We start from the raw sequence: 12,306 nt of genomic DNA on the forward strand, positions 1-12,306 counted from the left end.
CTCAGTATATAGTACTCAAATATAATACAGAATTTCTCATGAAACTTGTAAAATACATGATTTATAGGGGAAAATGCTGAGAATGGGACTAGAATTGGTAATCAGAGCTATCACAAGACTTTTTTAAAAGGGATCAGATTTCTACAAAATTATATACGCATACATACATATAATATGTATGTGTATCTATAGAGAGAACAAAATAGAAATTGTAGAATTTCAACACTGTAGTAACATCCATTGTAAAAATTGATCAGTTTTGTTTTGTTTTGTTTTGTTTCATTTTAGTCATTGCCTCCACCACATGGAACCAGGAAATGATACACGAATTTCAGAATTTCTTTTTCTGGGCCTTTCAGAGGAACCAAAACTGCAGCCCCTCATATTTGGGCTTTTCCTCTCCATGTACCTGATCACTGTGCTTGGAAACGTGCTCATCATCCTGGCCGTCAGCTCAGACTCCCACCTCTACACACCCATGTACTTCTTCCTCTCAAACCTGTCCTTGGTGGACATCTGTTTTACCTCCACCACCATCCCAAAGATGCTGGTGAACATCCAAACTCAGAGCAAAGTCATTACCTATGAAGGCTGCATCACACAACTGTACTTTTTCCTATTCTTTGGAGCATTCGATGACTTCCTCCTAACCTTGATGGCCTATGACCGCTTTGTGGCCATCTGTCACCCCCTGCACTACACAGTCATCATGAACCCCCAGCTCTGTGGACTGCTGCTTCTGGTGTGCTGGATCATGAGCGTCCTATATTCTTTGTTACAAAGCTTAATGGTGTTGAGGCTATCCTTCTGTACAGATTTGGAAATCCCCCACTTTTTCTGTGAACTCAATCAGATGATTAAACTTGCCTGTTCTGATGCTTTTCTTAATAACATGGTGATGTATTCTGGAGTTGGGCTGATGGGTGTTGGTCCCCTCATTGGTATCCTTTACTCTTACTCTAAGATCATTTCTTGCATACGTGGAATGTCATCAGCTCAGGGGAAGTATAAAGCATTTTCTACCTGTGCATCTCACTTATCAGTTGTCTCCTTATTTTATTGTACAGGTCTAGGAGTGTACCTCAGCTCTGCTGCTACCCACAGCTCACAGTCAAGTGCAGTAGCCTCAGTGATGTACACTGTGGTGACACCCATGCTGAACCCCTTCATCTACAGTCTGAGGAACAAAGACATACAGGTGTCTCTAAAAAAATTCTTTGGGATGGCAGGAATAAAAATAACAGAATAATCATGAATGCTATTGTTGAATATCAGAACATATGCCAAAAATTATAAAACAGCAGATTATTATAATTAGCTTCAGTTTTGTTTGCCTTATATTTTATCAGTTAACTAATGCTGTATAACAAACTATCCTAAATCGAATGATTTATTTCAAATGGGGTTATATGATGGGAGTTGTTCTGCTCTCTGCTGAGATACTCATGGGTCCGCATCAGCTAGGAGTCTACATTGTGTTTCTCCAGCTTATCCATGATGTTGTGTAAGGCTGTAATGCACCCCTGTCTTGAACCAATTTATGACAGTTTATTTATATATGTAGTATAATCTTCTAGTTTACAAAAAAAATGAGTTTACCAAAAGTAATTTGCCATAAATTAATGTCACTGTTTTTATATCCATATAAAGCACTTTGCTTTCTACCAAATAATATTTCTCCCTCCTCCATTAAAGTGTGATTCAGCTACCTGTGCTCTACATCCTACCTTGAGCCATGTCATTAGATTATTTTTGCTGCACTTTTTTTTTCTTTTTCAAAATTATTGAAATGACATTGGTTAATAAAATCAAATATTTTCAAGTGTATCATTCAATAATACATCATATGTATATTTATTGTGTGTTCCCACCCAAGTTAAATTTCCTTTCATCACCAAATATTTGATGCCCTTCTTGTACATATTTAAAAATTTAAATTTACTGAATTAAAATGACCTTACAGAATTAAGAGTACATATTGCATGGGTATATTAATACATAATTCAAGGAAGTGTACGAAAGCTTTAATTGCATTGTTATATAACTGTGAAAAATTGCATCTCCTTTAGCCTCATATTTCTTATGGCAATATGGGATAATAATAATTCTGATGCATGACGTACACAAGAAATGAATTCTGTAAAACTATTTTTTTAGTCCAAAAGCTCTTTCATGAGTTAGTAGTTTATATATTTGTGTATTTATATATTTTTAGTAAACATACTAACTTGCATATATGCATATATACATACTAAATGATCCCATTTTTTTATGTTGAAAAGAAATTTTAGACAATGTTGGAGTGGATAAAAATGAATACAATGATAGGTTAAATTGACATAAAAATTTTAAAATGCAGAAATGTAGACACAAAGATTTAAAATGAATTGGTTTTCTCTAATTTTAATAATGAATTATTTTCTTATACTGTTTAAAGTCCTCAAATTCAGAACCACATTTACATTTATGCAATGGGGAATTCTCTGTACAAGGTAATGGGGAAATGCCCAATTTGACTTTTAATTTTTTTCTTCTACTTGATATGAGTTTCAACACAAAATGTTTTAACCCAAAAAAAGAAAAATGAATGAACCAAGATGTTTAAAGTAGTTTCCTCAAAAATAAATTATTGGATAAATGTCTGTCTAACATTTCTATTGTTGCTATAACTAATCACCACACTAGGATTTAAAAATATATATATTTATTCACCTATAGTTCTGGAGGTAAGAAGCCTGATGAGACCTTGGACTAAAATTTAGTTTTCTACAAGATTAGTTCCTTCTGGAGGCTCCAAGAGAGAATCTGTTTCCCCTCCTATTCCAGCTTTTCATGGCCACAAGCATTCCTTGGCTCATGGCCCTTTCTCCATCTTCAAAGCCTGCTGTGTTGAATCTTACTGTCTTCCTCTGATTCCAACTATTCTTCCTTCCTGTTCCACATTCTAGGATGATGGTGATGACATTAGTCTCACCCGCATAATCACGTCCAATGTTATCATAAAGGCATTTGACTAGCCAAACTATCTCATCTGCTACTTTAATCCTACCTTGTGGTGAAAAATAATGTATTAAAAGTTTCTGGGAATTACAATGTGAATGTCTTTTGGAAGCTCTTATGCTTCTTAATATAAAATTTTTTCAGAAATATTATATAATGTCACCCAAGGGCCCTTATACAGAAGAATCAAACAGGTATTTTTTAGAATTATATCATATGATGTTATTCATACATCCTTATATAAAATAATTGAACAATGAATTCATAATAGCCTCTGGAATGAGTGAACACCTTATTTGTTCAAAGTAACATCCAAAAATGATTTTTGGTTCAGAAGACATAAAACTATCTGCACCTGACTCTAAACACAGAACTACAGCCTTGCTACTCAAAGAATGGTCCTCAGACCAGGACCTGCAGCATCAACATCACCTGGGAGATTGTTCGATTCTCAGAATCTCTAGACTAACATGATCTGCATTTGAAGTAGAATCCTGGGTGACTCGTATGAACACTGAATTAGAAGAAGTGCTGGTCCAGACTAAGTTTTTCTCACCTTCTCAGTTAGACATAATTACTTGTGTTGGGTGTTGTAAGTGTTTCACAGCCTCCCTAGACATTGTCAAATATCCCAGGGGAAACAGCATCTCTGGTTGGAAATCACTGACCCAGAGTTTGAAAACTGGAAGCATCCTGACAGATCCTAATCAAGAACCATCCCTCACTCAGTTTGTAACTTCAGGTAGATCAATAAACTCCTTCAAGCCCCATTTCTGCAAAAAGGAATTGAGTTTGCAATAGTACTACCTCATAAAAACAGACCTTTTAAAAAACTTAAATCAGACCAAGTCTATAGGATGTTAAATTCAGATTACATGGCATAAAAATATTGAAATGTATCTCTCATAATTAACAAATACCTTATAATGAGGCCCTGAATGACAGCTTTTACTTTGTGATATAAGTACAAAATTTATCATTATTTTGACAAATGAATCAGGAAGCCAGAGTGTGGTGCCCAGGATTGCATATCAAGAGGAACCCCGCTTTCCTCTTGTTAAAAAGGAAATAGCAATTCTCTGGAGACATCAAGGCTGAGTCTCATCACAAATCAGTGCTTTACAGATCCATGGGACCTAGTCTTGACAGATTTTTTATTCTCAGACTGTGGAGAAAACATGAAGTCAGGGTTGAAATAAGGTGGTGGAAGTTTAGAGTTCAGGGAGATCAAGGACACAAAGTCGTAAAAACTAAATTCATTTGACTTCTAACCTGGTCTCTTGGGTCAGAGAATCATTAGGAAAAATTTCCTTTCTGTTATTCCAGAGGCCCAGAGAGAAATCATGTGCTTAGAGGTTGGAATAACAGGAGGGAGGTGGCTGATGTGCAGATAGAGAGTGGTAATACTTCCTCTGCGCAGTCCTTCAGCTTGTACAGTGTTGGTGGACAGGACATGGTTGTTGCTTTTGACTCCTAAGCTGGCTCAGAACTGATGCTTCACTCCCTTCTGCTCTCTTGTCTGGAGACAGAGCTTCAGTCTCCATCACAAATTATCCAGGGAGGAATTCAGACTTCCAGACAGAGTCCTCCCTCTCAGAGACCCCATCCAGGTGAGTCTGAGAGCCCAGCAGTTCAGGAGAGCATCAGAGAGAATGGAACCTGAGAACTCTTACCCAAGTCACATGAGAGCACAATCAGCTCAGCCCAGAGATAAGTGATCACTGTGTTATATTTTTGGTTAAGTAATTTATCATTAATTTATTTATTATTTTATCAAGCATGTGTATGCAGTACAGGAATTATAGTTGATGATTATGTCATAGGAATGAGGGTCCAGTTGGGTGAAAACATGAAGTCAGACACTAGAATGAGTGAGATGCATAAAATGATTGCAATAAAATGATAATTATTTGAGTTTTGTTGGTCGGGGAGTAGGAAATAGAGTGCTAGGTGTGGAAGATGGTGCAGTGAAGTGAGAGTGTTTGCATTAAATTTCTAAGATGGGTTGTATTTGAGCATGTCTTGTATTCATTGAAAAGATCCAGACCAGTGGAGATAGATATTACCTTGCAACAGCAGTTCATGATACATCCATTACAGTATCTTCTCTTATGCTCAGTATTCAAATGAAAAAAGTTATTTAATAAGTAAAGAGGAGTACCAAAGAGTTTCGCTTTGAATTATTTCATTACTGATGAGGGTGCATATATTTTGGGTTTGTTAACCATTTACTTTCTCTATTGAAACAGTAGGAATTCCTGTCTCATACTTCGCCTTTCCCTCCAGTGATCATTATTCCATATCTTGAATGAGAAATTCTGTCATGGACTTGAGGAATATGAATGGAGGACTGACCAAATGCTAGGCAAAGAATAGAGGGTGCAGAGAAACCAATGATTTTGCAATTCAGAGAAGGAGAAATTAAGGTCACAGGTTATATCTTAAATTTAATGCATCAAAAGCATTGTAGTCAGACCATGTTCCATATATCCAGTGATGACTTCACTGTACCAGCTAATGGGGTAGAATATCTTCAACTCAATTTAAAGTTTATTTTCTCCTTCATATGGGTTTTCAATGTAATATTCCCTTATTCAAAAGATGCTAATGAATGAATGGAGAGGCTTCAACTCAGTTCCCTCAGCAAATTTTATTGAATAAATATCTGTATTAGATTCTATTGCTGCTGTAAAATATTTCCACACTACTTGTTTAAAACAAATGTATGCACTCATATTTCTGAGTGTCAGAAGCTTGAATGCTTCTCATGGCTAATAGCAAGATGTCTGCAGGGGTGGGTTCCTTCTAACAACTCAGAGTAAAATCTGTTTTCTTTCCAGTTCTAGTTTGCATTCTGGCCACTTGCATTCTCTGTCTCATGGACCCTCTTCAATCTCCAAAGTCAGCAATGTAGCATTTTCACCTTGTCTCTTCTGCTTCTAGAGGTGCCTTAGTCCCACCTAGATGATCCTGACTCATCTTCTACCTTAAATTCATCTGATTAGCAACCCTATTTCATCTGCTCCCCTAATCCTCCCTGCTATAAAAATACCGTATTCAAAGGCTCTGGGGCTTAGGCTGTGGACGTCTTGGAGGTTTTTAATCTGCCCCCCTATGAATTCTATTTCAAAAGCTTATGTGTCACTCAAGGTCCCTTACGTGAAAGAAATAAACACAGAATTTATCACAACCTCTGGAATGAGTAAATACATTATTTTTTTAAAATTACATTCAGAGACGGTATCTGGTTCAGAAAACCTAAAACTACCTACATCTGACTCTAAGAGAGTCAGAGAGTGGTCCACAGACCAGGACCTACAGCTTAACACCACCTGGGAGATTGATTCTCAGAGTCTCTGGGCCTATAAAGACTGCATTTGAACTAGAATCCATCTGTCGCACCCTGCACTACACAGGCATTATAAACCCCTGGCTCTGTGGACTTTTGGTTATGGTGTCCTGGATCATGAGTGCTCTGGTTTCCTTGTTAGAAAGGGTGACTCACATACACATTGAAGTTAAAGAATTGCTGCTCTATACTAGGTTCTCTCAACTTTTACCATTGATATTTGGGAAAGAATAATAATTACTGGGGTACTTTCCTATGGATTGTCAGTATTTAGCAGTATCCCTTCAGAAATTGCCAGATACCCAAGGGGCAAAATCATTTCAGGATGAGGACCACTGCCTAGGAGCAGCCTGAAAATATAATCAAGATCCAACAGATACTCTGTTAATTTTAGCCTGAAAATATAATCAAGATCCAACAGATACATCATTAATTTTGAGCACATCACTAACCCCTTCTGCTCCACCCCAGGGCCTTTGTGCTGACCATTATCTACGGGGTACACATTTGCCCACATAACTTTGCATCTCTGTCCTTTTCTTTCTTTAAGTCTCTGTTCAAATGTCATCTTGTTTTCAGGTCTTATCTAAGTACCTGTAAGAAATAGAACGCCCTAATCACTTTCTCCTTCAGAGTGGCTTTCCTTTTCTTCACACTATCTGTCACTATCTAAAATGTTATATGTTTTTATCATTTTCTTCCACATTCTTTCTTCATCATTGACTCACAGCCTAGACAATGCCCAAACATGGCTAGCAAACAATATTTTGGAAATGCATAAAGAATTTCTCATTAACAATGTAAAATACATGAACCCTCTGAAGAAAAAGCAGAATGGGACAAAAATTCCTAATAGGAAATGGCACAAGACTCCAAGAGGGAACTAGATTCATATAAAAATATTGAAATTAATTTCTTAACTGCAAAATATAAACTCTAGTATTAAAACTATGTGAGTACTGTGAGTTTGTATAAAAATTACTCATGTTGTTTTCCTCTTTCTTATAAGTCGCCTCCACCACATGGAGCCAGACAATCTTACAAGAGTTTCAGAATTTCTTCTTCTGGGACTTTCAGAAGAACCAGAACTGCAGCCCTGCATATTTGAGCTCTTCCTCTCCATGTACCTGATCACTGTGCTTGGAAACGTGCTCATCATCCTGGCCGTCAGCTCAGACTCCCACCTCCACACGGACCTCCACACCCCCATGTACTTCTTCCTCTGCAACCTGTCCTTGGTGGACATCTGTTTTACCTCCACCACCATCCCAAAGATGCTGGTGAACATCCAGACACAGAGCAAAGTCATTACCTATGAAGGCTGCAACACACAACTGTACTTTTTCCTATTCTTTGGAGCATTCAATGACTTCCTCCTAACCTTGATGGCCTATGACCACTTTGTGGCCATCTGTCACCCCTTGCACTACATGGTCATCATGAACCCCCGGCTCTGTGGACTTTTAGTTTTTGTGTCCTGGATCGTGAGTGCTCTGGTTTCCTTGTTAGAAAGCATAATGGAGTTGAGTCTATCCTTCTGTGCAGGCTTGGAAATCCCCCATTTTACCTGTGAACTAAATCAGATGATTAAATTTGCCTGTTCTGACACCTTTCTTAATAACATGGTGTTGTATTTTGAAACTGTGCTGCTGGGTAGTTGTCCCCTGGCTGGTATCTTTTACTCTTACTCTAAGATAGTGTCCTCCATACATGGAATGTCATCAGCTCAGGGAAAGTAAAAAGCATTTTCTACCTGTGTGTCTCACCTCTCAGTTGTCTCCTTATTTTATAGTACAAGCCTAGGAGTGTACCTCAGCTCTGCTGCTACCCACAGTTCACAGTCAAGTGCAGTAGCCTCAGTGATGTACACTGTGGTGACACCCATGCTGAACCCCTTCATCCAAAGAATAGGAAAAAGTACAGTTGTGTGTTGCAGCCTTCATAGGTAATGACTTTGCTCTGAGTTTGGATGTTCACCAGCATCTTTGGGATGGTGGTGGAGGTAAAACAGATGTCCACCAAGGACAGGTTGCAGAGGAAGAAGTACATGGGTGTGTGGAGGTGGAGGTCTGAGCTGATGGCCAGGATGATGAGCACGTTATTTCAGGAAAATCTGAAATCTCAGTTTTCACTTTGGTATCTCTCATTCTATTTAATCAGTACCTTAACTTCTACTCCTGATAATGTAGACTTCATCATTGTTCCCTTTAAGTCTTAGCCTGTTGATAGTGATGCTATAGGTGAGGAAGGCCTCGGGCACTGGCTTGGGCCCCTACTGCTTGTTACTCAGACCAGAGTCAACATTGTAGCTGGATCAGCACTTGTGGTCCTTATTATATTCGTAATAGCATCAGGGAATTATGAAAACACCAGGTTTATTACTCACAGATTCTGGTAAAGCCAGAGAATTAAGACACCCAGAAAAATATCTCTAATACAAAATATGTTTGTAAGTTAGTTTACACTAACAGCCACTGGCAGGAAGTCACATGGCTCCCTGTTAACCATTATAGAAAGTGTTCAGCCAAGGACTGACCAGTTAGACTACTGGAAGCACAAATACCCAAGTCATGGAGATACTAATAGCATGCGATGAGTAAGAGCACAAGTCATAGAACTCCCACTCCTGAACACCAGGATAACCTACTGACCAGCGTTGCTAAGATGTTTTCAGCCCACAAAGCCAACAAGCACCCCACCAGAATCTCCCTGAAACCAGACAAGGCAACACCAGGATGGAAGTAGATAATTAGTAGATGAAAATTAGCCACTTACTTAATTAAGGACCAATCAGTGAGACCCACGACTCCAAACCCCTTACTCATGATTCCTCATCATCTTTGATCTATATTAACCTCTTATCTGTAAGCCATCAAGGAGTTCGGGCTTTTGAGCACTGGCTTTCCCGCTCCTCTTGGTGGCTCTGTTTTCAATAAAATGGCCAATATTTTTTCAATGCAAAAACTCTGTGTCAATTCTCATTGATTTGCTGTGCACTTGGGTGGGTACAAATTCACTTTTGGTTAGTTCAATTTTACTGGAGGGCACACAGCACACCCAAGACCACACAGGAAGGTTTGAGTGGGTGAGAGAGAGAGAGGGAGAGAGAGAAAGAGAGAGAGAGAGAGAGAGAGAGAATGGATAGAGGGCTCCAATGGCAGAGTGACTAAGGTTTTGTGTATTTGCATTTTATTAGCAAATTTAAAACAAGTGTAACTAGAGTGTGAGAAGAGAAAAGCAGGGTAACTCATGTAGTCAAGTATCTAGGTTACCCAGGGCTTTCGAAAGGGGACCTTTCTTGGTTGGGTGGTCTGGGTGCTCATCTAGTAGCCATGTCGTATAGCTGGTGATAAAGACTGACCTGAACTTTAAGCAAATGAAATTGCTCAGGAGGGTCTACGAGAGGAGCTAGGGCTTATGGAATTACTCGCGCTCTATGTAATCGCGAGAACCTTACAGGAAGAACTTTTATATTTATAATATTGTTGCAGGAAGCGACACCTGACGGAGAAAATTGGACGCTCAGACAACTTTGTTAGAGAAAGGAGAATTTATTGGCTGTCGGAGCGCGTGGGGGTTAACAACACCATGTACAAGCTCCCCTTGGTTAGATTTATTACAGCTTATATACCTCTGCAGTGTCCATGCAAGGAGCCTCATAAAATTAGTTAGGAAGTATTGCCTCTTTTTCAATTTTTTGGAAAAGTTTGAGAAGAATAGGTATTAAATCTTTGAATATTTGGTAGAATTCACTGTTGAAGCCATCTGGTCCTGGACTTTTACTTTTTGGTAGGTTTTTTATGATCGTTTCAATTTCCATACTGTTGATAGGTATAATTAGATTTTCCAGTTCTTCATAATTCAGTCTAGGAAGGTTATATCTTTCTAAGAATTTGTCCATTTCTTCTAGGCTATTAAATTTGGTGTCGTATAATTTTTTATGGTATTCTTGTACGATCCTTTGTATTTCAGTAATATCTGTCAGAACTTCTCTTCCATTTCCAATTTTGTTTATGTCCTTTCTCTTTGCCTTAGTGAGTCTAGCCAGGAGTTTGTCAATGTTATTAATCTTCTCCAAGAACCAGCTGTTTGTTGCATTTCTTTTTTCTTTTGTCTACTTTTTTCTCAATTTCATTTACTTCTGCTCCTTCCTTCTGCTGACTTTGGACTTCTTTCGTTCTTCATTTTCTAGTTTTTAAAAATGTAATCTCAGATTGTGTATTTGGAATTGTTCTTGATTCTTAAGATAAAACTTTTGGTAATGATATGAACTTTCCTCTTGTTACCACTTTTGCTGTGTCCCAAAAGTTTTGATATGTTGTACTTTCATTCTCGTTTGTTTCTACGTATCTCTTGATCTCTCTTTTTATTTCTTCTCTGACCAGTCCTTTTTCTTCTGTGTGTGCCTTGTCTCCATTTCCATTTGCAGATTCTGATCTTTACTCCCTCCCCTTTTCTGTTTTTATTGTCTCAAATTATCCCTAATTATATGTTCATTTCTAAGTTGCAGTAGATGTTGTCTTCTCTCTTTAAGTGTTTTTTTTTTTTAGCCTTCTTTAACCTTTAATCATTATGTAACATTTAAGCTTATAATACTCTGTTCTTAATAAGGGTTACACTTTCCTGCTTCTGTCCGCCTGTTAGTTATCTTACTTTTGTTTCAGGTGGAATGACCCCTTTCACTATTTACTGTAACTCAAGCCTTCTAGTAGAAAATTCCCTCAGCTTTTGTATGTCTGGAAAGGTCTTTATTTCTCTTTCATATCTAAAGGAGAGCTTTGCTGGATATATTATTCTTGGCTAGTAATTTCTTTCTTTCAATAGTTTGAATATTTAGTTCCACTCCCTCCTTGCTTATAAGGTTTGTGCTGAGAAGTTCAATAATAATCTAATGAGTTTTCTTTTATAGTTACCGTCTTCTTTTCCCAGGATGTCATGAATTCTTTCTTTGTCATTAATTTTTGAAAATTTTAACATAATGTGTCTTGGAGAAGGCCTTTTGGGGTTGAGGTATTTAAGTGTTCTGTTTGCTTCTTGGATTCAAAGATCCAGTTTTTTCCATAGGTTTGGGAATTTCTCGTTGACAATTTGTTTGAATATGTTCTCTGTTCCCTTCTACCTCTCTTCTCCTTCTGGTATACCCATTATTCTTATGTTGCTTTTTCTGATGGTATCAGATAGTTCTTGTAGCATTCTTTCATTTTTTTTACTCTCAATCCTCTCTCTTATTCCTTCTGCACCATTTCTAGATTTCTGTCTTCAGTATCACTAATTCTCTTCTCTATTTGGTCAGCTCTATTTTCTAAACTTGCTATTTCATTCTTCATCTCTTTTAATGAGTTCTTCATCTCCAGAAGTTCTATTTGGTTCTTTAACTGTTGGAATTTTCTTGCATCTCACTGAGTTTTTTAGAAGTGCAACCTTGAATTCTCTGTCATTTAAATCTCATATTTCTATATCTTTGAGCTTATTTCCTGGAGATTTTTTACTTTCCCTCTGAGTTGCCTTGTCACCTTGGTTGTTAATGGTGTTCAGTGGAGTATTTCTCCACCTGAGTATTAATGGGAGTATATTCTGCATTTTTAAACTTATTTTTTATTTTTCAATTATAGTTGGCATATAATATTATATTAGTTTCAGGTGTACAACATAGTGATTAGACATCTATATAACTCATGAAGCAACAATCCCAGTGAATCTAGTACCTATCTGACACCATACATAGTTATTACAGTATTATTGACTATATTCCTTATGCTATATTTTATATCTCCATGACTATTTTGTAACTACAATTTTGTACTTCTTAATCCCTTCCCTCTTTTTCATCAACCTCCCCCTATCTCCCTCCCACCTGATAACCCTCAAAATATTCTCTGTATCTATGAGTTTGTTTCTGTTTTGTTGTTGTTGCTGTTTATTTTGTTCTTTAGATTTCACATGAATGTGAAATCATA

At 37.6% G+C, this 12,306-nt stretch overlaps 2 protein-coding genes across 2 annotated transcripts; both read left to right on the forward strand.

The window, feature by feature from the left end:
* The first annotated feature begins 304 nt into the window (after positions 1 to 304).
* LOC107195274 (olfactory receptor-like protein OLF4) lies at positions 305 to 3,017 on the forward strand. Its single transcript, XM_015593448.1, has 3 exons — positions 305 to 1,212; positions 1,795 to 1,804; positions 2,949 to 3,017. The coding sequence occupies exons 1-3, from the start codon at positions 305 to 307 to the stop codon at positions 3,015 to 3,017; spliced, it is 987 nt and encodes a 328-aa protein (XP_015448934.1).
* Positions 3,018 to 7,470: 4,453 nt separating this feature from the next.
* On the forward strand, positions 7,471 to 11,022 carry LOC102883582 (olfactory receptor 7D2-like). Its single transcript, XM_025050520.1, has 4 exons — positions 7,471 to 7,837; positions 8,123 to 8,294; positions 9,841 to 9,955; positions 11,014 to 11,022. The coding sequence occupies exons 1-4, from the start codon at positions 7,471 to 7,473 to the stop codon at positions 11,020 to 11,022; spliced, it is 663 nt and encodes a 220-aa protein (XP_024906288.1).
* Positions 11,023 to 12,306: the final 1,284 nt, after the last annotated feature.

This window comes from Pteropus alecto, unplaced genomic scaffold (genome assembly GCF_000325575.1).
Source record: "Pteropus alecto unplaced genomic scaffold, ASM32557v1 scaffold837, whole genome shotgun sequence".
In the NCBI taxonomy this organism is placed as follows: Eukaryota; Metazoa; Chordata; class Mammalia; order Chiroptera; family Pteropodidae; genus Pteropus; species Pteropus alecto.

Excerpts from the sequence above, each read along its gene's own strand:
- LOC107195274 (XM_015593448.1), top strand. The coding sequence starts at position 305 with ATGGAACCAGGAAATGATACACGAATTTCAGAATTTCTTTTTCTGGGC.
- LOC102883582 (XM_025050520.1), top strand. The coding sequence starts at position 7,471 with ATGTACCTGATCACTGTGCTTGGAAACGTGCTCATCATCCTGGCCGTC. Across the intron at positions 7,838-8,122 it reads TTTTGTGTCCTGGATCGTGA|TTGTCTCCTTATTTTATAGT; the intron begins GTGCTCTGGTTT and ends CTCACCTCTCAG. Across the intron at positions 8,295-9,840 it reads GTGTGTTGCAGCCTTCATAG|GAAGCGACACCTGACGGAGA; the intron begins GTAATGACTTTG and ends ATATTGTTGCAG.